The following is a 22,883-nucleotide window of genomic DNA, read 5'->3' as shown; positions in this document are numbered from 1 at the left end:
GATTAATCCAGGGTTTGCTGTTAGAAAAACACTGTATAGTCCTGGTGGGTACAGTGTTATAAACACAGAAGTTTATAAAGTTCGTTATGCAGCCTGTTAAATGATGTCCTCCCCATGAGAAACACACAGTTCTTCCCACACTGTTGAGTCAAAGCAGTTTCTCAGAGCCTCGTCAGTCTCCTCAGTCCATGTCTTCCGTGTGGGTTTCCACTGGTTGCCTGTTAACAAGGGGCTTGTAAACAGGCAGGAGATGCACCAGGTTGTGCTCAGATCTTCCCAGGGGAGGGAGGGGGGATGAGTTGTATGCCTCCTTGCTGTTGGCATAAAATAGGTCCACTGTTTTATTGTCTCTGGTGTGGCAGGTGACATATTATGTGAATGTGGGAAGGTTTGAGGACAGAGAGGCATGATTGAAGTCCCCAGAGATGAGGAAGAGGGCCTGTGGGTGCTGTGTCTGCAGTGAGCTTGTGACTGAGTGGAGGACGTCACAAGCATCAGCATTAGCAGAGGGGGGATATACACAGCTTTATATACACCTTTGTGAACTCCCTCAGGAGGTAGTACGTCGTGATGCTAACCGCTAAAAGTTCGATGTCTGTACTACACACCTGTTCTTTAACAGTGATGTGCCCAGGGTTACACCATCTGTCCCAAACACAGCCAGCCCTCCTCCTTTCCTCTTACCGCTCTCTGTCGTCCTGTCTGCTCGCCGCATTTGAAAACCATCCTGAGTTAACAGTTGGCAGCGTGTGTCAGGCCCAAGAACCAACTCCAGATTTTAGCCAGTGTTTCAGTCAAGGACACGGACTGGAGAATCAACCTAATGCACATGTTTTTGATGGTGGGGGAAACCAGAGATATAATTAATTCTCTGTCTTTTGTTCTCTGTACCTCCAGAGCTCCCACAGCAACATGTCTGTAAGGAGGAGGAGGTTCTCACTGACCAGCAGCTCTGTAACCAGGAGAGGAACTCCAGTCTGGACCAAGAGGACCCAGAGCCTCCAGAGATTAAAGAGGAACAGGAGGAACTCTGCACCAGTCAGGAGGGAGAGCTGCTTGTACTGAAGGTGGAGACAGATACCGTCATGTTGACTCCAACTTATGAGGAAAGTGACCACAGTGAAGCAGAACCAACAAGTGACCACCAGCTCCTCTCTAACAACTCTCATGTAGCTGAGAGCCGAGACCGGAAAGGAGGAAAACATGGAGACTCAGGATCAGCTGGAGATGGAGAGCCGAAGAAAAAGAAAAGACATCACGGAAAAAATAAAAACTCTACCTCATCAGACATTCAACATAACACTCACCCAGGTGAGAATTCTTTCAAATGTGACACATGTGGAAAGACTTTTAAGTTTAAGTCCCGATTGAATTCACACCTAAGAACCCACAGAGGTGAGAGGCCTTATTCTTGCAAAATATGTGGGAAAGCTTTCAGACACCGTACAAACTTAACACATCACATGAGAACTCACACAGGTGAGAAGCCTTTTGCCTGTGAAACATGTGGGAAAGCTTTCAGCCACCTTACAAACTTCAAACGTCACATGAGCGTCCACACAGGTGAGAAACTGTTTTCTTGCAAAACGTGTGGGAAAGCTTTCAGCCAACATGCACACATATCAAACCACATGAAGATCCACACAGGTGAGAAACCTTTTACTTGTGAAATTTGTGGGAAAGCTTTCAGCCAACGTTCACACATAGCACCTCACATGAGAACCCACACAGATGAGAAACCGTTTTCTTGCAAGACCTGTGGGAAAGCTTTCAGGCGACGTCCAGGCTTAACAGCTCACATGAGAACTCACACAGATGAGAAAGCATATTCTTGCAAAACATGTGGTGAATATTTCAAGACTCATGGTCAGTTGAATCAACACATGAGAATTTATACAGGAGAGAAGCCGTAACTTTGCATGAACTGGGGAAAGATGGTCTGATCAGTCTGCTTTGATGAGACATTTGGTGACACGTACAGGCGCGTAGCCTTGTATTTGTAAAATATGTTTGAGGTGGTTCAGTTCTATTTTTCATGCATATGTTACGGCTCCCAACGTCATTTTCTGTAGTGTGTGTGTTTTCTTTCAGCAGAGTGAACACTACTGTCCTCCCATAAGATCGTGTGGCTCCCTCCGACGGGACCTGCTCCTAGAAATTCTGTCCATAAAAATAATGAACAGTACCAGTGACAAAGGGCAGCCCTGCCGGAGTCCAACATGCACTGGGAACAGGTCTCACTTACTGCTGGCAATGCGAACCAAGCTCCTGCTCTGTTCTGTGGAAGGTGTACTGTGACAAATTAGTGTTTGACTAAGTTAGAGTGTGTTTGTTGGCCTGAGTGCAAGACTGTTTGTGAGTGTGCGTGTGCACTCGGTGAAACCAGGGCAAGTGTGTTTGTGCTTAGGGAAGCAGTAGGGGTGAGCTGCCTTTTACTTTACTTCTGTTTTCTTCTGTTTTTTATTAGGTAAGGGAGTTAGGTTCAGCATTTGTCTTTTTGTTTCTTTTCTTTTCTGTAGGGATTAGGAAGTTTTGGACTCCAGAGTTTAGATTGGTTATTTTAGGCCAGGGCTCACCCTGAAGCCACACTTCATCACTTTTATATTTCGCACCTATCACTATACATATTGGTATTCTGTGTGTGTTGGATTATTGTAATAAATTGTATTTTTTTCCTCTTAACTTACACTGTGTTGGGCTCGGCTCCCTAGACCGAGCGTAACAGCATAATTGAAAAACTTAACTTTAAATTACATACTTGAAGAATCCTCAGAGGTTCAATTTACACAGGAGAAATGATGAGCTGATGCTGAATGTGTACAATTTCCCCTTGAGAAAATATGTTTATGTATCTATCTTCATGCTGATTTGCCCATATTTGTTAAAAAGATGATTAAAAAGTCCAGTGAATCGGTCTCATGTGTCCCACTTCTTATCACTCCTCATGTCCTGCTTTTATAATAACAGTTATATGTTAAATACTAGTTTTTACAGTAGCTTCCATGTGTGTACAAAAAGTTAGCTGTTAGTTCAAAGTAGCAGTTTAAGAAAAGAGTACCACATTTCTTTGTGGAATTAAGCAGAGTAGATCTACATCTTAATACAAGGAGTACACAAACATAGTGGGAACACACTGTGTGAAAAGAGTATGAAAATGGTGTTAAATATTGTTAATTACATGAATTTAAATAACATGTAAGAAATGGAAAAAAATAATTAAACGTCTCTTTGAGTCTGCTTGGCAACTGGAGAACTTTTGTTGGCCTAATCATTTTCTTCAAGTTCAAAACTGTAGTTAGAAAAGTTTTAAACAAGTTCTAAATTAAATGTCTTCAGTCTGAGGCGGAACTAAACGACTCCGCACTTTCCATGTCGGAGCTTTAGAGCGTGGGACCCAGTGGATCTAAATAGTAGCACCTAGTAGCGTTGGCTGCCTTTGTGTGATGAACGAAGTGAAGACGGTACTGAGTCACAGCGCAGCTCATTATTGAATGAGTAATTAAAGAACAATGAGTTCAGCTGAGAGTTTGAGAGAGTTTGTCAACGAGCGACTAACTGCTGCTACTGAAGAAATATTCAGAGTTTTTAAAACAACTATCGTCCAGTACGAGGAAGAGATCGATCGGCAGCGCGTCATGCTGGATATCTGCTGGAAACCCCAAGTAAAGTTACACAGGATAGGTGAGTAAAAGTTTCTTATTTTAATAACACTAATGTTCAGAGCCCTGGAGTGGCCACAGAGGGGGACATATGCATCGCAGCCACGTTTCACTACATGGAGCGAACAAACGAGTGTTTCCCTCGTTTTGGTTCATTCCACTCCGGGACTCCGGAGGTTCTGAGTGTCAGCTGCACGGCTGGGCTCCGTTCTATAGAAGACCGCGGCGAAACTCCGCTCAGAAAATGATGATTTTACACACAAAACGTTCCGAAAGATGTGAGGAGCACTAAAACTCAACAGAAAGAGGTGTGTCTCATTCAACCTGTTAGGAAGACATTTCGGCATTGATTTTAGGTCAGTTGATCAGATGAGATGGAAGCTATTGGAAAAAAAAAAATACATTTCACATTAAAATCATTAATAACAAACATGAGGAGCACTGAAGTCAATATAACAAGGTGTGTCCTAATCACCCAGTCTATTAATACAATTCGGCATCGGTTTGGAGTCAGTGGGTCACATGACCTGGAAGCTATTGAAACTTTCTTAGTATTTCTACTTGTTGTTATTCGGTCTTTGTTCTGTGTGGCGCGATGCCCTTGTAAATGAGGGTTGCCTCTCAATGTTCTCTGGAGGATAAATAAAGGTTGATTGGTTGATTAAGTATTGTCTGTCTTTTGTTCTCTGTCCCTCCAGACCCCCCACAGCAACATGTCTGTAAGGAGGAGGAGGTTCTCACTGACCAGCAGCTCTGTAACCAGGAGAGGAACTCCAGTCTGGACCAAGAGGACCCAGAGCCTCCAGAGATTAAAGAGGAACAGGAGGAACTCTGCACCAGTCAGGAGGGAGAGCAGCTTGTACTGAAGGTGGAGACGGATACCGTCATGTTGACTCCAACTTATGAGGAAAGTGACCACAGAGAAGCAGAACCAACAAGTGACCACCAGCTCCTCTCTAACAACTCTCATGTAACTGAGAGCCGAGACCAGAAAGGAGGAAAACATGGAGACTCAGGATCAGCTGGAGATGGTGAGCCGAAGAAAAAGAAAAGACGTCACGGAAAAAATTTAAACTCTACCTCATCAGAAATTCAACATGACACTCACCCAGGTGAAAAGCCTTTCAACTGTGACACATGTGGAAAGACTTTCAAGTATAAATCCAAATTGAATGTCCACCTAAGAACCCACACAGGTGAGAGACCTTTTATCTGTGAAATTTGTGGGAAGGCTTTCAAGAGTAGTAGTGGATTAATGTATCACGTGACAATCCACACAGGGGAGAAACGGTATTCCTGCAAAACATGTGGGAAAGATTTCGTGTCTAATGATAAATTGAAACAACACATGAAAATCCACACAGGTGAGAGAGCTTTTACCTGTGAAATTTGTGGGAATGCTTTCAAGAGTCGTACTGGATTAATTTATCACATGACAATCCACACAGGTGAGAAACGGTATTCCTGCAAAACATGTGGTAAAGATTTCAGCGGAAGTAGTAACTTAATAGTTCACATGAGAACCCACACAGGTGAGAAACCATATTCTTGCCAAACATGTGGAAAGGCTTTTGGTCAAAGCAGTTGCTTAACTAATCACATGAGAATTCACACAGGTGATAAACCACATTCTTGCAAAACATGTGGGAAGACTTTTTGTAAAAACAGTGACTTAACTTATCACATGAGAATCCACACAGGTGAGAAGCCATTTGCTTGCAAAACATGTGGGAAAGCTTTCATACTAAACAGTATCTTAAGAATTCACATGAGAAGTCACACAGGTGAGAAGCCGTTTACTTGCAAAACATGTGGGAAAGCTTTCAGCCAACATTCACACAAAGCGAAACACATGAGAACTCACACAAGTGAGAACCCATAATTTTGCCTGGGGAAAGTTTATCTGATCAGTCTGCGTTGACGAGACATTTGATGACATGTACAGGTGAGTAGCCTTGATTTACAAAATATGTTGGAGGTGTTTCAATTCTAGTCAGTACATTTACATGCACAGCTTAGTCGGATTACAGCCATAGTTCGACTATGCTACTCAGTCAGACAACTGCAATTGTCCGAGTATACATGTCAGTGAGAAATCTCATTATTGGCCATAGTATGTCATACCCTGTACGCTAGGTGGCGCTGTACCCATTTCAGCTCGTGGTAACAGAGCCACCTACGGCTGACCTCTTTATGTCACCAGCAACAACAAACTCTGCCTTGGCATTCGAGGAAGATGACGTACGAAGAGCGAGATGAAGCTACATCTTTGTAAAAGATGAAAGACATCACGGAAAAAATAAAAACTCTACCTCAACAGACATTCAACATAACACTGACCCAAGTAAAAAGTCTTTAAAATGTGACACATGTGGAAAGACATTTAAGTGCAAGTCACTATTGAAGTCACACCTGAGAACCCACACAGGTGAGAAACCATATTCTTGCAAAACATGTGGGAAAACATTCAGCCAACATGCAGGCATAACAACCCACATGATGATCCACACAGGTGAGAAACCCTTTACCTGTGAAATTTGTAGGAAAGCTTTCAGGAGTCCTGCTCTCTTAACTTATCACATGAGAACCCACACAGGTGAGAAACCATTGACTTGCAAACATGTGGGAAAGATTTCAGGTTTCGTCCTTGCTTAACATGTCACATGAGAACTCACACAGGTGAGAAGCTGTAACCTTGCAAGACCTGGGGAAAGATGGTCTGATCAGTCTGCGTACAGGCATGTACATGTACACGTACAGGCGAGTAGCCTTGTATTTGCAAAATATGTTGGAGGTGGTTCAGTTCTAGTGTTTCATGTATAATTGCAGAACTTTAACCTTAAATGACATAGTTGAAGAATCCTCAGAGGGTCAATATACACAGGAGAAATGATGAGTTGACTGAATGTGTCCAATTGCCCCTTGAGAAGATGTCAAAATGTTTGTCTATCTTCATGCTGATTTGCTCATATTTGTTAACATGTTGATTAAAAAGTCAAGTGAATCGGTCTCACGTGTCCCACTTATTATTGCTCCTCATGTCCTGCTTTTATATAAACAGTTATATGTTAAATACTTGTAGTTTTTACAGTAGCTTCCATGTATGTAACCAAAAAGTTAGCTGTTAGTTCAAAGTAGCAGTTTAGAAAAAAGGACTGCATTTCTTTGTGGAATTAAGCAGAGTAGATCTACACCTTAATACAAGGAGTACACAAACAGTGTACTGTAAACTATGCACTGTGTGAAAAGAGTATGAAAATTGTGTTAAATATAGTTAATTAAATTAATTTAAATTACGTAAGAAATGGAAAAAAGAATCAAAAGTCATTTTGAGTCTGCTTAGCAAATGGAGAAAAATTTTTTTGGCCAATTATTTTGTTCAAGTTTAAAACTACTCAGGTATGTGTTAATAGCTGCCTGTGTGTAATGAATGAAGTAGAAATTGTTGTGGCAAGATAGCGCCAGTGTGTGAGGCGGGCCGTCAGCTGCTCCGACTGTTGTGTTTGTCTGTTGCTTGTAACACTTGTGTCACATACCGTGAACACTTTGCTGGTGTATGATCGCCAAACGCTGCTAGATCTGAGAATCTTCGCCAAAAATCTTGTCAACTTTGATTATTATGGACAAAAAACTGTGCTTCCTTTCCTGTCAGACTCCCCGACATACCTCTGCCGCACTCCATGGAGTGGGGCCTCGCCTTTGTATTTCTCAACGTTCGCTGGACATTGTCGCTGCCTGGTTGGTACAAAGCAAATGTAACCCACACACTAAAAATAATTATAATTTCACTGAACTCCGTTACAAAACAGGTGATCTGCGTCTGCGAGCAGCAAAATACAGTGCGAGGCCCAGTTACTGGACAGAGGTTTATCCACGCAGCTCTGTTTACTCTGGATCAAAACGAAATTTCAACCGTAGAACCTCTGTATCTCTGTATTGCATTAGTGCAACAGCCCAGTTGCTGCCCATGTGTATGTGTTTGATAGAGTTGTTTAGGAAAGCATAAAGCATAAAAATTATCTCATGTTTGTACAAGGGTCTGTTAAATCTTAAAACGCACTCAACCTTGTATATTAAAACAGTGGGAAAAGGAAGGAGGAACTATTATATCTGATGAAGATTCGACAAGAATGTGGAGATACCAGTGGAAGTGCACCAGTTCACAGAAAAGAAGGGAATTTGGGTGGAAAAATCTCATAAGATATTTTATTACACCCTCACAGAAATCTCACTATGACAATAATCCCCATTTACCAAAACGTGAACCATCATCACATCTTCTGGGATTGCTCTGTTATTAAAGAGACAGTGTAACGTTTTAAGTAATTTATTAACTCAAATCATGTCTTCGTTCATAAGTAAGTCCTCATTGGTGTACAATGCCAACAATCTGACTTATCCTCCTGAGTGAAGAATTACATATCTGAATATACATAGCATGGGCAAGCTCTATGGAGGCCGCCATGTCTTTCTGGTTTTAAAAAACTATGGACTGCCGAGAGGGACACAAAGCACTACGTGGTACTACGTAGTACGGTGAAACACATTTTCTCTCAGAGCTAGCTTGACTGCGGAACTGAGAGGGAGCTCAGCGAAAGCGCTCGTCACTAAAAATAACAATAACTAACGACATCTTTACCTCATTACTTGAATCAGTAGAAATACTCTACGCTGTTGGGAAAGAGTCCATATTTTGAAAAAGAGTTTCTTGTCCGTCAGGGCCACCGTAGCTTCTGGAACGCCTCCAACGTCTTCAGAACGGGAGGGGTGAGCAAAGGAGTGTTGCAATGTAGAACCTCACAGCTAGATGGTGCTAAATACTTGATATATTACACACAGTCCCTTTAAAGACTATTGGAGGGGAATACACAAGGCCCTACAAGACATTTTTAAATGTGAATTACCTTTTACAAGTAAAACCATATATTCTAGATATATACCTCAAGACTGGTCAAAAGGAGATATCTCCTAATGAATGCACTGCTGGCAGCTGGTAAAAAAATCTCTAACCAGGAAACGGTTATCTCAGTAGAGCCAAACTTTATATTCATGGATGGAAATTACAATGGACATTTATAAAATGGAGAGGATAACAGCATTTGTCAACTATGAACCAGAACAATTTGCTTCCTGCCGGCAGAAATGGGTCTTGAACGCAACGCCTCTTAGGCCTGATTTTACTTTTAAGAACCAATGATGAGGTAACACAGAAAATGTCGCTCCCTAAAGGTTTATGTTTTTTTCTCTGTTTGTTCATTATGTGTATATACACAAACAAAAAGACTGAGTTGTAGCAAACATGACTATATGAAGAATACATATGATATTTGAGATATTTTTAAGCATGTTTGTCTTGATGATGAAAAGTCAACACTCTACTTTTTAATCATCATGTTAACAAACATCGGCAAATCAGCATGAAGATAGACACATACATATATTTTGACATCTCAGAAAGTTGTACACATTCAGCATCAGCTCATCATTTCTCCTGTGTATATTGATCCTCTGTAATTACGCATGAAACACTAGAACTGAACCACCTCCAACATATTTTGCAAATACAAGTCTACTCGCCTGGTCGTGTCATCAAATGTCTCGTCAAAGCAGACTGATCAGACCATCTTTCCCCAGGTCTTGCAAGGTTACGATTTCTCACCTGTGTGGGTTCTCATGTGATGTGTTAAGTTGATGTTTGACGAGAAAGCTTTCCCACATGTTTTGCAAGGAAACGGTTTCTCACCTGTGTGGACTCTCATGTGAGATGCTATGTATGAACGTTGGCTGAAAGCTCTCCCACATTTTTGGCAAATAAACGGCTTCTCACCTGTGTGAGTTCTCATGTGTCGATTCAATTCACTCTGAGACTTGAAATCTTTCCCACATGTTTTACAAGAATACGGTTTCTCACCTGTGTGGATTCTCATGTGATGTGTTAAGTTTGCACGTTGGCTGAATGTTTTCCCACAGGTTTTGCAAGTAAAAGGTTTCTCACCTGTGTGGATTCTCAAGTGTCGATTCAATTCACCACGAGACATGAAATCTTTTCCACATGTTTTACAAGAATAAGGCCTCTCACCTGTGTGGGTTCTTAGGTGTGACTTCAATTGGGACTTAAACTTAAAAGTCTTTCCACATGTGTCACATTTGAAAGACTTTTCACCTGGGTGAGTGTTATGTAGAATGTCTGATGAGGTAGAGTTTTCAATTTTTCCGTGATGTCTTTTCTTTTTATTCGGCTCTCCATCTCCAGCTGATCCTGAGTCTCCATGTTTTCCTCCTTTCTGGTCTGGGCTCTCAGCTACATGAGAGTTGTTAGAGAGGAGCTGGTGGTCACTTGTTGGTTCTGCTTCACTGTGGTCACTTTCCTCATAAGTTGGAGTCATCATGACGGTATCTGTCTCCACCTTCAGTACAAGCTGCTCTCCCTCCTGACTGGTGCAGAGTTCCTCCTGTTCCTCTTTAATCTCTGGAGGCTCTGGGTCCTCTTGGTCCAGACTGGAGTTCCTCTCCTGGTTACAGAGCTGCTGGTCAGCGAGAACCTCCTCCTCCTTACAGACATGTTGCTGTGGGGGGTCTGGAGGGACAGAGAACAAAAGACAGACAATATTAATTTTATTTTTATTAATTTAGCTATTTATTGGCAGCCATAGTGTACAAAAGAAAGCAAAACCTGTACTTTTATGCCTGTTACTAATCTCTGAAGGAAGAAGCAGGTAAATAATAACCCAAAAGACCTATGAGATCAAATGAAATTCCATAGGTTGCACTCTTACTCATTGAGTCATTAATAAAGTATATTTCTCCATTTTAAAAGCAAAATAGTAACAGTCCTTTCACCTTGGTCACAATTCACAGGCATTCTTACTGGTACCAGACTATGGACACCAACCTAAAAAATATGAAAAATAAAATACATTTTAAAAATCAATGAATAAATAAATGTATTAAATGGATGAACAATACAATTACATCAGCTGAGAGGAAAGGTTATACTCAAGCCACATGACACATATGTCTCATGTAAGATCTTGTCCTTGAAGTCTAATAAAGTCTTTCCACCTCGACCATCCATCCATCCATTTTCGTTCGCTTATCCGGGGCCGGGTCGCGGGGGCAGCTGCCTTAGCAGGGACACCCAGACTTCCCTCTCCTCGGACACTTCCTCCAGCTCCTCTGGGAGGATCCCAAGGCGTTCCCAGGCCAGCTGGGTGACATAGTCACACCAGCGTGTCCTGGGTCTTCCTCGGGGTCTCCTCCCGGCGGGACATGCCAGGAACACCTCCCGAGGGAGGCGTCCCGGGGGCATCCGAAACAAATGCCCGAGCCACCTCAGCTGGCTCCTCTCGATGTGGAGATCTTGACTTGAAGTCTAATAAAGTCAGTCCACCTCAACCATATATTGGTAAATTTATCTTGGTGTGTCCTGAGGGAGTATGTCAATTTTTTCATGGCGTATATTTGATGGACTATGTCTATCCAGTCCTTGTTTGAGGGAGATTCGGGCTTCAACCACATGCGGGTTATAGCTTTTTTACCTGCAGCCAGCAGAGTTATCATAAGGTACCTGTCCTTCGGGTTTATCCCTTGTGGAATAGCTATTACATAGATGCAAGACATCAAATCTAAAGGGAACAGCATACTTAAATACTTCCTATGAAGTTTGATGAATATTCTTCCAAAAAGCGTCCAGCACCGGACAAGACCAAAATATATGATAGTGATATGCGTTGTTGGCCTGACATTGCCTCCAGCAGCCTAAATAAGAAATTCTATGTCGTTCCTGACAAAGAAACAGACCAGACTCTTTCAACAGAATTCCCTCCAAATGAGGGGACTTATGGTTTTCCACTGTATCTGAAAGATCACACTCCACTCCTCTCCAGAGAGAACCCCATTACTCTCCCCATCCCAATTCTCTTTAATATATAGAGCCCCTTCTGACCTTCTGTTTGAGAGACAGCTGTATATCCCAAGAACAGTTTTAGCATTGCAGTCAGAGTCATAGCAGATTTAAAAATGTTCATTATTCCATCCTCCAAGTTTGCCAAGTTCACATCTCTCATGATTGTTCCTAAATAGTGTCGCATTTGGAGGAATCTGTAAAAATCTTGTTGCTCCAAATTATACTCTTATAATTTATGCTCTTATGCTATCAGCTATGTTATTATATGTGATTAATATTAAAAAATAATATATTTAATTTAAACTTGTATGTTCAATATCAATTAAGTGATCCTTCACATTTTGTGAGTGATGGCACTGTGTGCAATAAAAAATAATAATCACAAAATAACACTGGTTAAACAAGGCGTATAGTGAAGGGATTTGAACTGTGATTTTCTCATCCTCCCATAGTCAGGCTGTAACCACTAACCAGCTAGGGATGGTATGTTAGGATTTTATCTTTATCTTATCCACACTCTTAACAGTCCTGTTCTTTATCACTACCAAAGAAGGGTTTGTTTTTTAATGATCTTTTTTTAAAAGAATAAATTCAGAACAGGAATTAATTTATATTTCAAATATAACTACATATTGTTTCCACTGCAGCAATGCATTTTCACAAATAGAATAAAGGTTTCACAGATCAGAAACTGTGTAATAATGAATGTTTTGCCTCTGTAGGATAATTTAGGCCACATTTGAGAAGTCTAGGCATAGTGGATTTTGACCTGGACCAGGTCTAATGTGGTCTATATGATGAGAAAACGGCAAAATCTGCCTTTAATGCATTTTCACAAATGGAATAAAGGTTTCACAGATCAGAAACTGTGTCTGAATGAATCTTCAGGGCCTGTAGATTAATCTAGTCCAGATCTGAGAAGTCTGGGTACAGTGGTTTTTGATCTGGACCTGGTCTAATGAGGTCTGTGGGTATCAAACAAAAAGGGTGAGATCTCCCCTTTAGCATTTTCACAAATAACATAAACGTTTCACAAATACAACAGCGGGTGTCAGGCAAAGTTAATGTCTTACCTAAAATGTCTAAAATGTTTTTACATCAAGAAGTGTCACAAAAACCAGACAATCAGTGTACAAACAGTCGCACTGCACGTTACGTTAATTTCCCCACAACTTTCCCCTAAAGTGCCGAATCGGAAGCTGGCGAATCGGAGGCTAACTTCAGCGTCGTGGAGTGGACTGCGATGCATATGTCCCCCTCTGTGGCCACTCCAGGGCTCTGAACATCAGTGTTATTAAAATAAGAAACTTTTACTCACCTATCCTGTGTAACTTTACTTGGGGTTTCCAGCAGATATCCAGCATGACGCGCTGTCGATCGATCTCTTCCTCGTACTGGACGATAGTTGTTTTAAAAACTCTGAATATTTCTTCAGCAGCAGCAGTTAGTCGCTCGTTGACAAACTCTCTCAAACTCTCAGCTGAACTCATTGTTCTTTAATTACTCATTCAATAATGAGCTGCGCTGTGACTCAGTACCGTCTTCACTTCATTCATTACACACAACCAGCTAATGCTGCTAGCTGCTACTGTTTACTTCCGCTGGGTGCCACGCTCTAAAGCTCCGACAGGGGAAGTGCGGAGGCTTTCAGTTCCGTTTCAGACTGAAGACATTTAATTCAGAAATTCTTTAAAACATATCTGAATACAGTTTTAAACTTGAAGAAAAATGATTAGGCTAACAAAAGTTTTCCAGTTGTTAAGCAGACTCAAAAAGACTTTTAATTCTTTATCAATTTCTTTCATGTAATTTAAACTCATTTAATTAACCATATTTCATACTCTTTTTACACAGCGTGTTTACAAAGAAATGTGGTACTCTATTCTAAACTGCTACTTTGAACTAACAGCTAACTTTTTGGTTACATACATGGAAGCAATTGTAAAACCTACAAGTATTTAACATATAACTGTTTATATAAAAGCAGGACACATGGAGTGATAATATGTGGGACACATGAGACCGATTCACTCAACTTTTTATTCATCATGTTAACGAATATGGGCAATTCAGCATGAAGATAGACACATAAACATATTTTGACATCTTCTCAAGGGGAAATTGTAAACATTCAGCGTCAGCTCATCATTTCTCCTGTCAGGGTTCTCCCCAGAAATTTTTAGTGTAGCGGCGCACCGTCAGCCGGGGGACGGACGGACGCTCATCACCGTCAGACGGGAGTTCCTAGCCGTCAACCGGGGGACGGACGGACGGACACTCGTCATCGTCACAAGGCTACTCGCCTGTACGTGTCATGAAAAGTCTCGTCAGAGCAGACTGATCAGACCATGTTTCCCCAGGTCTTACGAGGTTACAACTTCTCACCTGTGTGAGTTCTCATGCGATGTGTTAACTTTGTAAAGAGGCTGAAAGCTTTCCCACATATTTTGCAAGTAAACGGTTTCTCACCTGTGTGGGTTCTCCTGTGACGTGATAAGGTTGAACTGTGCCTGAAAGCTTTCCCACATGGTTTGCAAGTAAAAGGTTTCTCACCTGTGTGGGTTCTTATGTGAGATATTTTGTCTGCACGTTGGCAGAAAGCTATCCCACAAATTTCACAGGTAAAAGGTTTCTCACCTGTGTGGGTTCTCCTGTGACGTGATAAGGTTGAACTGTGCCTGAAAGCTTTCCCACATGTTTTGCAAGGAAAAGGTTTCTCACCTGTGTGGGTTCTTATGTGAGATGCCATGTTTTCACGTAGGCTGAAAGCTTTCCCACAAATTTCACAGGTAAAAGGTTTCTCACCTGTGTGGATTCTCGTGTGGATTCTCCTGTGACGTGATAAGGTTGAACCGTGGCTGAAAGCTTTCCCACATGTTTTGCAAGGAAAAGGTTTCTCACCTGTGTGGGTTCTTATGTGAGATGCCATGTTTTCACGTAGGCTGAAAGCTTTCCCACAAATTTCACAGGTAAAAGGTTTCTCACTTGTGAGATTTCTCGTGTGGATTCTTGTGTGACGTGATAAGGTTGAACCGCGGCTGAAAGCTTTCCCACATATTTTGCAAGTAAACAGTTTCTCATCTGTGTGGGTTCTCATGTGACCTTCCATGTGTGCACGTTGGCTGAAAGCTTTCCCACAAATTTCACAGGTAAAAGGTTTCTCACCTGTGTGGGTTCTCATATGACGTGATAAGGTTGAACTGTGCCTGAAAGCTTTCCCACATGTTTTGCAAGTAAAAGGTTTCTCACCTGTGTGGGTTCTTATGTGAGATGCCATGTTTTCACGTAGGCTGAAAGCTTTCCCACAGATTTCACAGGTAAAAGGTTTCTCACCTGTGTGGGTTCTCATGTGACGTGTTAAGCGTGTACATTGGTTAAAGGCTTTCCCACATGTTTTGCAAGTAAACGGTTTCTCACCTGTGTGGATTCTTAGGTGTGAATTCCATAGGTTCTTAAACTTAAAAGTCTTTCCACATGTGTCATAGTTGAAAGACTTTTCACCTGGGTGAGTGTTATGTTGAATGTCTGATGAGGTAGAGTTTTTTGCATTATGACTGTGACTTTTTCTTCCGTGATGTCTTTTCTTTTTCTTCGGCTTTCCATCTCCAGCTGATCCTGAGTCATCATGTTTTCCTCCTTTCTGGTCTCGGCTCTCAGCTACATGAGAGTTGTTAGAGAGGAGCTGGTAGTCACTTGTTGGTTCTGCTTCACTGTGGTCACTTTCCTCATAAGTTGGAGTCAACGTGACGGTATCCGTCTCCACCTTCAGTACAAGCTGCTCTCCCTCCCAACCTGTGCAGAGTTCCTCCTGTTCCTCTTTAATCTCTGGAGGCTCTGGGTCCTCTTGGTCCAGACTGGAGTTCCTCTCTTGGTTACAGAGCTGCTGGTCAGTGAGAACCTCCTCCTCCTTACATACATGTTGCTGTGGGAGCTCTGGAGGGACAGAGAACAAAAGACAGAGAATTAATAATATAAACTCTATCGCTCTCTCTTTCTTTTATGAGAGAGATGCTATAATTATATACAGTGGCAATCAAAATGATTCAACCCCTACTGCAAATTAGGTTTATCCGCAAAAGTACAAACTAGCAGCTGTTTGCAATAAACAAAACAAGAACAACTTAAATAGCTCAAAACAACTAATATTACAATTACTAATATTACTATTATTAAGTGGTTTCTCCAAATTCAACACAAAAAATGACACTTTAAATGAATACTACAATCTCAAAATTATTAAACCCCTTCATGACAAGCATCTTTAGTACTTAGCAGAGCACTCTTTTGCTGTTATGACCTGCTGCAAACGTGATGCATAGCCAGACACCAGCTTCTGGCAGCGTTCCTGAGGAATCGTAGCCCATTCCTCATGGGCAAAGGCCTTCAGTTCACTAATATTCTTGGGTTTGCGTGCTGCAACTGCCTTTTCTAAATCTCATCAGAGATTTTCAATAGGGTTCAAGTCAGGCGACTGTGATGGCCACTCTAGTATCTTCCAGGACTTCTTCTGAAACCAAAAAGTTCTAGTTTTGTTTCATTGCTCCACAGAACTGAATCCCAAAACATTTTTTGGGCTCATTTATATGGTTTTTTGCATATTGGAGCTGACCTGTCTTTGCTTTGGGTCAGTAGGGGTGTACGTCTTGGGGTTCAGGCATGGAGCCCTTCAGCATTTAGTATGCACCTCACTGTGGAAACTGAAACCTCAGTGCCTGCTGCCACCAAGTTTTGCTGCAGGTATTTAGTGGCCAGTCAAGGGTTTTAGACCACCTGCCACTTAAGGACTCTGGTGGCAGCCGTTGATAGCTTCCTCTTTCTACCATGTCCAGGTAGTGTAGCCACCTGTCTTTTAACTTTAAACTTGTGAACTATGCTTCCAACTGTATCTCTAGGAACATTCAGTGCCTTTGCTATCCTTTTTTATAATTTTCTCTTTTTGTGCAAGGCAATGATCTCTTCTCTGAACATTTTGGACAATTCTCTTGACTGCGCCATATTTCTAACATGCAATGAAACATCACCGTCAACAGTCAAGGCAATTTGAGGTGTTCTCTCTCAAGCACACTCAATGCATATGGTGTTATAGACCACATCATGTGTGTGTGTGGGTTTCCTCCAGGTTCTCCTCACCATCAAAAACATGAAAAACATGTACATTAGGTTGATTCTCCAGTCGGTGTCCTTGACAACGGTTTTCTAATAGCTTCCATCTCATCTGATCCACTGACCCAAAATCAATGCCGAAATGTCTTGCTAATAGGTTGAATGAGACACACCTCTTTCTGTTGAGTTTTAGTGCTCCTCACAATTTCAGAACCTCCGGAGTCCCGGAGTGGAATTAACCAAAACGAGGGAAACACTTGTATGTTCGCCCCATGTAGTGAAACGTGGCTGCGATGCATATGTCCCCCTCTGTGGCCGCTCCAAAAGCTTGAAAAGTTCGTCCTGCCCACTGTTGACAGCATTCTGCATAAACTAGCTGTAAGCTCAGTGTACACCAATCTGGATGTAGCCAGCGGCTTTAGGCAAATAGCCCTAGATGAAGAAAGCTCAAAGCTGACCACATTCATGACTCCAAATGGCTCCCTTTTGGAATAACATCCACCCCAGAGATATTCCAGAGAAAAATGCAGGGGCTGTTGCAGCACCACGAAGGAACAGTGGTCTATATGGACGATATTTTAGTGTTCGGAGCCACACTGGAAGAACACGTCCGCCATCCAGACAAGGTCACAGAAACCATAAACAGGTCTGGCCTGAAGCTTAACCGTCTGAAGTGTAAGATCAGATAGAGATCTATTCACTTTTTAGGCCACATGATCAGCCAGGATGGCATCGCTCCATGCCCACAGGGAGTGTCCACCATCACCGCACTGCAAACACCCAAAATGTGACTGAATTGTGGCGACTGCTTGGTATGGTGAACTATGTTGGCAGATACATATCTCACTTGTCCGATACGCTGCATCCTCTTAATGAACTGCTAAACAAGTGTGACATGGATGTGGGGCCCTCAACAGGAAGAAGCCTTCAGGAAGGATTAAAACACTCATAACCTCTGCTCCTGTGCTCCAGTACTATGACCCAAAGCGGCCCACTGTAGTAGGCACTGACGCATCCAGTAATGGATTTGGTGGCGTACTGCTGCAGGATCATGGGGGAACGCTTAAACCAGTAGCTTACTGCTCTCGCACACTCACTGAAGCGGAAAAGAGACACGCACAAACAGAAAAGAAATGTCTTGCGGGCGTATGGGCTTCAAAGAAATGTTATCTGTATTTGTGTGTTCTGGAGAGTTATAAACTATTGACTGATCATAAACCGCTGGGGACACTCACCAACCACAGAGACCTTGATAGAACTCCCTTAAGATGTCAGCGACTCCTCATCCGTCTTATGAAGTTCAACCCCGTCACTGAGTGTGTACCGAAAGAACGCAAGAACTGCAAGAACCTGATTGTGCCCAACTCGCTGTAAAGGCATCCAGAATCCAAAGTGGACGACACTGGATTAAATGAGGATGTCCAAGAGAGATTTGCTAGAGCGCATAAAAAATGGAAAAAGATTATTCCCTGCAGCTTGTCTGACACTAGATCAGGTCAGGATGGCCACAAAATGAGAGAGGAACGTCACCAGGCCTGCCATGGACTATTACTGGGAGGGAGGCAGTCTGAGTGAATAAAGCAGACTGCTGAAAAGAGCAAAGCAAATTGTGACTCCACAAACCTTAAGATCAGAGATGCTTGAAAGAATCCACCACAGGCATATGGGTCTGAACAAATGTCGAGAAAGATACAGAGATGCAATCTGGTGGCCAAAGATCAGCCAAGCAGTAACGAATAAGATGCTGTCATGCTCTCATTGCAACAAACACACACAGAGCCAGCACCGGGAACCACTCATCACTACACCTCTGCCAGAGCTCCCTTGGAAAAAACTTGCAGCTGACTTGTGTGAATCTAAAAGGAAAAAACTTAGTAGTTGTGGACTACTATTCAAGGTGGCTGGACATATTGAGTCTCACCAGGACCACAAGTGAGGCTGTGATGAGCAAGCTGCTGGGCATATTTGCACAGTCTGGAATACCTAAAGTATTATTTTTAAACAGAAGCGAGAGGAGCACAATGAGAAGGAAGAATCGGTAGATAAGTCGAGAGAAAAAGCGGAGGAAACGATAAAGTGGAAAGTTGTAAGTGATGCGACGGAAGTTGTGGAGGGTAGTGCTAGCCTTGATCTTGACGCCATGGCGACTACCGAAGACCCTGTCCCCGCTGCCCCACCGACTAGAGGAAGAACCTACAAATTCAACATAAACTGGTTCAAAACTTTCTCGTGGCTTCAATATGAGAACCAAGTACTGCAAATACTGCAGGGGCCAGAAGCTGGTGGGAAACTCAGTGTTTTTGTCGGGAAACCTGCACATTTAAAAGGATAGCCTCACAAAACACAACAAATCGTGGGGGCACATTCAGTGTCAAGACATTTTTTTGACAATGAGAAGGGTTAGGCATGTCTTTCTGGGAGACGAAGAAAAAAAAGAGACAGTTAAAGATCAAGATGAACATTGCTTACTTCATCACGAAGGAAGGGGAGCCTTTTGTGAAATTTGGACCGCTGATCAGACTCCACAAAAAATACGGCATCAACATGAGATGCACTGAAATGATGGGTGAGATGGCCGACCTCATGAAACACAGCCTGTCGTTGAAGCTGAAGGCAGCAATCTATTTGGCCATGCTGACTGATGGAAACACTGACATATCCAACACAAAGTGTGAAATTGTTTATGTACGTCTTTTGGAGAATGGGAAGCCAGTCACTCTCCTGGTCAGACAACAGCTTCTGAAGCACTCCAATGCCATTGATGAGTTTTTTCTAGATTTTGTACTTTATTATGCAATTCATATTTCTTCTTTATTAAGAATGTAAAGTTGCATCATAGTTGTGAGAGTAAAGATTATATTCTCTTGCTGCTCTGCTGCTGTCGTAACCTTTTTATGAGTTCTCTCGTTTCCATGACACCAAGTACAATACCCATGAGCCTCAGTGATCTTCAACCAATCAAAAACAACAACAACAACAACAACAACAACAACTGACTTTCGCGTTGTAGTAGTCAGTGATATGCAGAGTTTATGGTTCAGGTTTATGTGCACCCAAACCAATTTGGGCACTACCTAAACTAAACAAATGTAAAATCAATGTGTAGAGCATCAAACAACGAAATGACTGCTTTTATCAATTTTATCATTTTTCATCATTATTCAATTTGAAGGGTAGAATTTGATTTGTTAGACATAAGTTATGATGTTAAGTATCCTCTGTTTGGTTTAAGAACGTTGGTGGTGAGAGTTTAAATGAAATTGAAAGATGTTTTAACAGAGAACATCCTGGAGTTGGTGCAGATGATGCTGGTGCTGCCCATCTCAGCTGCCCAGTGTGAAAAGTGGGTTTTCTTCCCAAAAACGGATAAAAAAAACTACACAAGAAGATCCCTTGGAGTCTCCACTACAGAACTTGCTAAGGATAAGCCTGCATGGCCCCTCCATTGTTTGATCCTACTCCTGCAGTGGAAAGCTGGCTGAGTTCAACATCCAAGGCGGCCAATATACAAAAGCACTTAGAAAACTGGAATCCTTTGTGTTAGTTTTTTGTTATCCCATATATATCTTTGAGCTCCCAGATATTTTACTGTAGGAGCACACGCAAAACGCTGTTGAGCTTTGTTAACCAGAGTTAAAATAAAGAACATGGCTGCTGCCAAGATTACGCTCTTCTCTCTCGTCTGTTTAGCTTCTTCAAAGTTTCGTTAACCACTTCAGAGTGGCTGCGATGCATATGTCCCCCTCTGTGGCCACTCCAGGGCTCTGAACATTAGTGTTATTAAAATAAGAAACTTTTACTCACCTATCCTGTGTAACTTTACTTGGGGTTTCAAGCAGATATCCAGCATGACGCGCTGCCGATCGATCTCTTCCTCGTACTGGACGATAGTTGTTTTAAAAACTCTGAATATTTCTTCAGCAGCAGCAGTTAGTCGCTCGTTGACAAACTCTCTCAAACTCTCAACTGAACTCATTGTTCTTTAATTACTCATTCAATAATGAGCTGCGCTGTGACTCAGTACCGTCTTCATTTCATTCATTACACACAGCCAGCTACTGCTACTAGCTGCTAAGGTACTGTACTTCCGCTGGGTGCCACGCTCTAAAGCTCCGACAGGGGAAGTGCGGAGGCTTTCAGTTCCGTTTCAGACTGAAGACATTTAATTCAGAAATTCATATCTGAATACAGTTTTAAACTTGAAGAAAAATGATTAGGCTAACAAAGTTTTCCAGTTGTTAAGCAGACTCAAAAAGACTTTTAATTATCTATCCATTTCTTACATGTAATTTAAATTCATTTAATTAACCATATTGAACACCATTTTCATACTCATTTTACACAGCGTGTTTACAAAGGCATGTGGTACTCTTTTCTAAACTGCTACTTTGAACGAACAGCTAACTTTTTGGTTACACACATGGAAGCAACTGTAAAACCTACAAATATTTAACATATAACTGTTTATATAAAAGCAGGACACAAGAAGCGATAATAAGTGGGACACACGGGACTGATTCACTCGACTTTTTATTCATCATGTTAACAAATATGGGTAAATTAGCATGAAGATAGACACAAACATATTTTGACATCTTCAAGGGGAAATTGGACACATTCAGCGTCAGCTCATCATTTCTCCTGTGTATATTGATCCTCTGAGGATTCTTCAAGTAGGTCATTTAAAGTTCTGCAATTGTGCATACAACACTAGAACTGAACCACCTCCAACATATTTTGCAAATGCAAGGCTACTCGCCTGTACATGTCATCAAATGTCTCATCAGAGCAGACTGATCAGACCATGTTTCCCCAGGTCTTACAAGGTTACAACTTCTCACCTGTGTGAGTTCTCATGTGACGTGTTAACTTTGTAAAGAGGCTGAAAGCTTTACCACAAATTTCACAGGTAAAAGGTTTCTCACCTGTGTGGGTTTTCATGTGACGTGATAAGGTTGAACTGTGCCTGAAAGCTTTCCCACATGTTTTGCAAATAAAAGGTTTCTCACCTGTGTGGGTTCTCATGTGAGATGCCAGGTTTACACGTTGGCTGAAAGCTTTCCCACAAATTTCACAGGTAAAAGGTTTCTCATCTGTGTGGATTCTCCTGTGGATTCTCGTGTGACGTGATAAGGTTGAACTGTGGCTGAAAGCTTTCCCACATGTTTTGCAAATAAAAGGTTTCTCACCTGTGTGGGTTCTCATGTGAGATGCCAGGTTTACACGTTGGCTGAAAGCTTTCCCACAAATTTCACAGGTAAAAGGTTTCTCACCTGTGTGGATTCTCGTGTGGATTCTCGTGTGACGTGATAAGGTTGAACTGTGGCTGAAAGCTTTCCCACAAAATTGACAGGTAAAAGGTTTCTCACCTGTGTGAGTTCTCATGTGACGTGTTAAGCGTGTACATTGGTTGAAATCTTTCCCACATGTTTTGCAAGAATACAGTTTCTCACCTGTGTGGGTTCTTAGGTGTGAATTCCATAGGTTCGTAAACTTAAAAGTCTTTCCACATGTGTCATAGTTGAAAGACTTTTCACCTGGGTGAGTGTTATGTTGAATGTCTGATGAGGTAGAGTTTTTTGCATTATCACTGTGACTTTTGCTTCCGTGATGTCTTTTCTTTTTCTTCGGCTCTCCATCTCCAGCTAATCCTAAGTCTCCATGTTTTCCTCCTTTCTGGTCTCGGCTCTCAGCTACTTGAGAGTCGTTAGAGAGGAGCTGGTGGTCACTTGTTGGTTCTGCTTCACTGTGGTCACTTTCCTCATAAGTTGGAGTCAACATGAGGGTATCTGTCTCCACCTTCAGTACAAGCTGCTCTCCCTCCCAACCTGTGCAGAGTTCCTCCTGTTCCTCTTTAATCTCTGGAGGGTCTGGGTCCTCTTGGTCCAGACTGGAGTTCCTCTCTTGGTTACAGAGCTGCTGGTCAGCAAGAACCTCCTCCTCCTTACAGACATGTTGCTGTGGAAGCTCTGAAGGGACAGAGAACAAAAGACAGAGAATTAATAATATAAACTCTATCACTCTCTCTTTCTTTCATGAGAAAGATGCTTTAATTATATACAGTGGCTATCAAAATGATTCAACCCCTACTGCAAATTAGGTTTATCAGCAAAAGTACAAACTAGTAGCTGTTTGCAATAAACAAATCAAACAAGAACAACTTAACTAGACAATTCCCCGCCGGGAAATCGCGAGAGTGGGCTGTGCGCTTTGCC

At 42.0% G+C, this 22,883-nt stretch overlaps 3 protein-coding genes across 3 annotated transcripts; 1 reads left to right on the top strand and 2 right to left on the bottom strand.

Moving 5' to 3' along the window:
- Window positions 1–1,244: 1,244 nt before the first annotated feature.
- Window positions 1,245–6,663, top strand: LOC115592995 (zinc finger protein 30-like). Its single transcript, XM_030436311.1, has 2 exons — window positions 1,245–1,909; window positions 5,921–6,663. Exons 1-2 carry the CDS (start codon window positions 1,464–1,466, stop codon window positions 6,312–6,314), a joined length of 840 nt encoding a protein of 279 aa, XP_030292171.1. The 5' UTR covers window positions 1,245–1,463; the 3' UTR covers window positions 6,315–6,663.
- A 2,019-nt stretch (window positions 6,664–8,682) lies between these two features.
- Window positions 8,683–10,163, bottom strand: LOC115592922 (zinc finger protein 37-like). The gene has a single exon (XM_030436185.1). It carries the CDS (start codon window positions 10,046–10,048, stop codon window positions 9,305–9,307), a length of 744 nt encoding a protein of 247 aa, XP_030292045.1. The 5' UTR covers window positions 10,049–10,163; the 3' UTR covers window positions 8,683–9,304.
- Window positions 10,164–13,571: 3,408 nt separating this feature from the next.
- Window positions 13,572–22,584, bottom strand: LOC115592927 (gastrula zinc finger protein XlCGF57.1-like). Its single transcript, XM_030436193.1, has 2 exons — window positions 21,559–22,584; window positions 13,572–15,031 (listed from the first exon to the last, which is right to left on the bottom strand). Exons 1-2 carry the CDS (start codon window positions 22,447–22,449, stop codon window positions 13,937–13,939), a joined length of 1,986 nt encoding a protein of 661 aa, XP_030292053.1. The 5' UTR covers window positions 22,450–22,584; the 3' UTR covers window positions 13,572–13,936.
- Between the last annotated feature and the right edge of the window lie 299 nt (window positions 22,585–22,883).

This window comes from Sparus aurata, chromosome 12 (assembly GCF_900880675.1).
Source record: "Sparus aurata chromosome 12, fSpaAur1.1, whole genome shotgun sequence".
Classification (NCBI taxonomy): Eukaryota; Metazoa; Chordata; class Actinopteri; order Spariformes; family Sparidae; genus Sparus; species Sparus aurata.
Note: the sequence above shows the minus strand (reverse complement) of the source record. Positions and strands in the feature narration are given on the sequence as shown.